The following is a 3,850-nucleotide window of genomic DNA, read 5'->3' on the forward strand; positions in this document are numbered from 1 at the left end:
GGGAAATATATTAAAGGCGTCATGACCGTTGCAAGGCTGAAGTCTTTCTATGTTGATAACAAGTGTGTTCATTGTTCGGTATTGTCATGACAACAGCTATTAAAACTGACCCTCAGCTATGTATTTAGCCTGTGTTTTGGCAGGTTTTAGAACATACTCTCTTTTCAATGATGTACTTTGTACTATGACTGATAGCTTTACTACCACATTGCATTCCATAATAACTTTACATATTTCTACTCATTCCCCCTTATTATTATGCAACAAAAAAAGATTGACTGAAAAAACGTAGACTTCACGCTAGATCATTATAGACGTATGTAGTCACTTAGTAAAACTTAAAATGCTACACTTGTATCTTATATGTGGTTATTCGCTTGTCAATCACCAAAATAATCCTTGTTCACTTGACAGCGCTTGCCACAGAGTATTGGCCTGTCATACATATTATGATGAGTGCAATCTCTGCAGCATAATGACTTGAAAATAAGACTGCAAGATAGTGGGTGCTCATAATTGAACCATTACTGCTAGATTCAGTGCTAAGTCCATTTTTGCTGAAAAAATAGTTTTTTGTTACATAGTTTTAAAGTGCAAGAAAATTTGTGGAAAAGTCTAAAAACGTCCACAAATATTACAAAAGCTAGAATAATACTAATGTAACTAAGGTTAGCGCAGCAGAAAATTAATTTTGTTATTCACATTCATGCAATATATGTAATATATTAAATGCCCAATTATATATAAAGAGTTATATACAAAGTATTTAGATATCTACATAAGCAAACATATATACATACATATATATATATATATATATATATATATATATATATATATATACTATATTATTATTATTATTATTAGTATTATATATTATATAATACTACTTTAATATGACTACTTTGCTAAAAGGTACAGCCATAAGCGGCCAATATTTAGATTTTCCAACCGAACTCATGAAACATACGAAAAGCACACAAATATTTGCCTGAAATTCACAGAATGGTCAAAGTTGTGTGTCTACACTAAAATTATTAACAAAGCACTTTTAGATTGCCAAAAAATAATTAGTGAGCGCGATATTAACAGCTTTTACAATTTGTTTAGTTTAAAACAATTATAACGACACTAAACAAAATGCCAAGGTAATTCAACATAGTAATTATGATGCAATTAATTAGATTGAGCTAAAGTTGACACATTTTAACTAGTTGAATCGTAGTTACTATGTTTTAATTAGTTTCTATTAAAACAAAAATACAATTAGTTTGGGATGCAAAAGCAATAATTCTCTGTTATATGTTTTGCTAACCGCATAATTTTATATACTTATACCATTGAATAAGTTATAATAATATGTTAATTATAAATTAAGTTATACCATTTTCTCTAACTCTTTGCGACAAAATAAATATTATAGATATAAAAATGCTTTTGGTTTAAATGCAAGTTTGTTGCACATGTCTACATAGTATGGAATAGTAAATATATCAGAATTTACTGTGTACAGAACAAAACACATACCTTAGTAACGGGCATGTAGAGCCGATATAATGATGAGTAAGTGGCATTATTATCTATAATGCATAGCTGGTATTGTTATCAGTGCATCACCAGCTACTGCTAATATATTTCAAACTCTACCAGAGCATTACAAACATCAATTGTTCAAACATTATAAATAGTTTTATAAGCATTCTAGACTTGCAACAGTTTGGGACTAAAAGAAGTTGTCTTCTCATGTATTATTGTATAGTCTAAATCAGGGGTGCTCAACCTTTTTAGACATGTGATCTACTTTTATATTTGCCTGCCTTCAAAGATCGACTAGTCTAGCGAAGCCCCGAAACAAAAAATTAAAAACAAACTTGAGCCTGTAGTGGTGAGCCTATCACCTTTATTAAGTTCCACATATATGCTTATATAATGCAGTGATCCAGTAAGTAACATAATTTTAAAGGAAAAACATTCATTCTCTACCTTAGTGAGAAACCTGGCACTGGGAGGATGCAGCTAGTTTCTTATAGTCAGGGTAGTAGCAGGTTGTTGCAAGCCTCATACACGCCAGTAGGTGGTCATCTGTCATGGTGGATCTGTATTTTGATTTTATTATCTTCATGTAAGAAAATGCAGATTCACACAGGTAGGTTGATCCAAAGCAGGCTGATAAATTAAAAGCACATCTTCTTATGTTTGGATACTTCTCCTCTAACAACAATCCCCACAATTTTTCCCTCTCAGTGGTTGCCCTGGATTTCATCTCTATGTCATTTTGAAGGGAGACTATTTCATTTTCCAATGCAGTTGTATCCAGCTGAAAGAGTGCTCCCATTTTGAAGGCAATGTCCTCCACATCTATGTCTGTGGCAAATGGGAAACACATATATGTGGCAACAGGCTCAACTGATGCAAAGTCATTGAAGCGCTTGTCAAACTCTGATGAAATGCTTTGCACCTGCTGAATGTAATGTGCACTATTGAGTTCTGCAGAGGTTTTGCCCTGACGCGCAAGTTCGGAGTTCATGTGTTGAAAGTAGCGCAAGTCCTGGCGTTCAAGCTTGGTTGAGATCAGCTGTAACTTGCGTTTAAATGCGTTCACAGAGCTGATCATGTTAATTACATTTTTGTTTTTTCCCTGCAGCTCTAAATTCAGCTCATTCAGAAGAGCAGTAATGTCAGTAAGGAAAGCCAAATCCATGAGCCACTGTTCATTTTCAAGCTGTGCATATTCCGCATGTTTAGATTGTTTGAGAAACTCTTTTACATCAGGCAATAGCTCTCTGAATCTTTCCAAAAATCTACCTCTGCTCAACCACCTCACATCTGTATGAAGCAGCAGATCTGTGTGTTCTGCGTCAGCCTCTTCCATATGAGCGCGGAAAAGTCTCCTCTGTAGGCTCCTTGCTCGAACTGAACAAACAATCTTCATGACAATATCCATCACCTCCTGCATGTTTAATACTTTCCCACATAAAGCCTGCTGGTGGATGATGCAATGATAATGAATAAAGTCTGGAAAAGTGTCATTCTGTTTGCAATGAGCTATAAACCCATTACTACAGCCCACCATAGCGGGTGCCCCATCGGTTGTAATGGAAACAAGCTTACCTAGCGGCAGTTGGATTTTGTTAACGAACTCCATGAATGCTTGAAATATGTCTTCACCTCGTGTATGTCCTTTAAGAGGCAAGATGCAAAGCAGCTCCTCTTTTGCAGTCATGTTATCGAACATCATTCTTATGAAAAGGCACAACTGTGCCACATCCACAGAGTCTGTTGACTCATCAAACTGAAGTGAAAAACACTCACACATGGCAATATCTCTCTGCAACTGGGCTGTGACGTTCTTCTCTATTTCCTCACATCGCCTTGTCATCGTACTTCTCGATAACTGAACGTCTTTGATTGCGGACATGATTTCATCTTTGTTTTTAAAATCCACAAACAATGAATCAGCAGCTTCCATAAATGCTTCCTTGACCATTGCTCCATCTTGAAATGGTTTCTTATGCTTGGCAAGAACTTGGCAAACTCGATATGATGCTATCTTAGCTGCTTTGCCTCTCGTATTTGGCCTGGTAAAAATAGACTGCTGTGCAGCTAGTTGCGATTTCAATTCCTTTAATTTTATTTTCCTTAATTCACTTTGGGCAGGAAAATCATTCTCGTACCTTTTATGCATGGTTGTGAAATGCCTTTCGAGGTTACCCTTCTTAGGAAGCGAGATGATGGCTTGGCAGATGAGGCACATGCATTTAGAGTTGGAAATGACAAAGAAATAATCCTCTTCCCATTCCTTGTGGAAGTGATAGGTTTTTTGTCGTTTCAGATTTGTCTTAACACTCAT

General features: G+C 35.6%; 1 protein-coding gene across 1 annotated transcript; it reads right to left on the reverse strand.

Annotated features, from left to right (window-relative positions):
* Window positions 1-1,984: 1,984 nt before the first annotated feature.
* On the reverse strand, window positions 1,985-3,850 carry LOC137397145 (general transcription factor II-I repeat domain-containing protein 2A-like). Its single transcript, XM_068083435.1, has one exon. It carries the CDS (start codon window positions 3,848-3,850, stop codon window positions 1,985-1,987), a length of 1,866 nt encoding a protein of 621 aa, XP_067939536.1.

This window comes from Watersipora subatra, chromosome 5 (genome assembly GCF_963576615.1).
Source record: "Watersipora subatra chromosome 5, tzWatSuba1.1, whole genome shotgun sequence".
Lineage (NCBI taxonomy): Eukaryota > Metazoa > Bryozoa > Gymnolaemata > Cheilostomatida > Watersiporidae > Watersipora > Watersipora subatra.

Coding starts and splice junctions, on each gene's coding strand:
- LOC137397145 (XM_068083435.1), bottom strand. CDS start 3,850: ATGAGTGTTAAGACAAATCTGAAACGACAAAAAACCTATCACTTCCAC.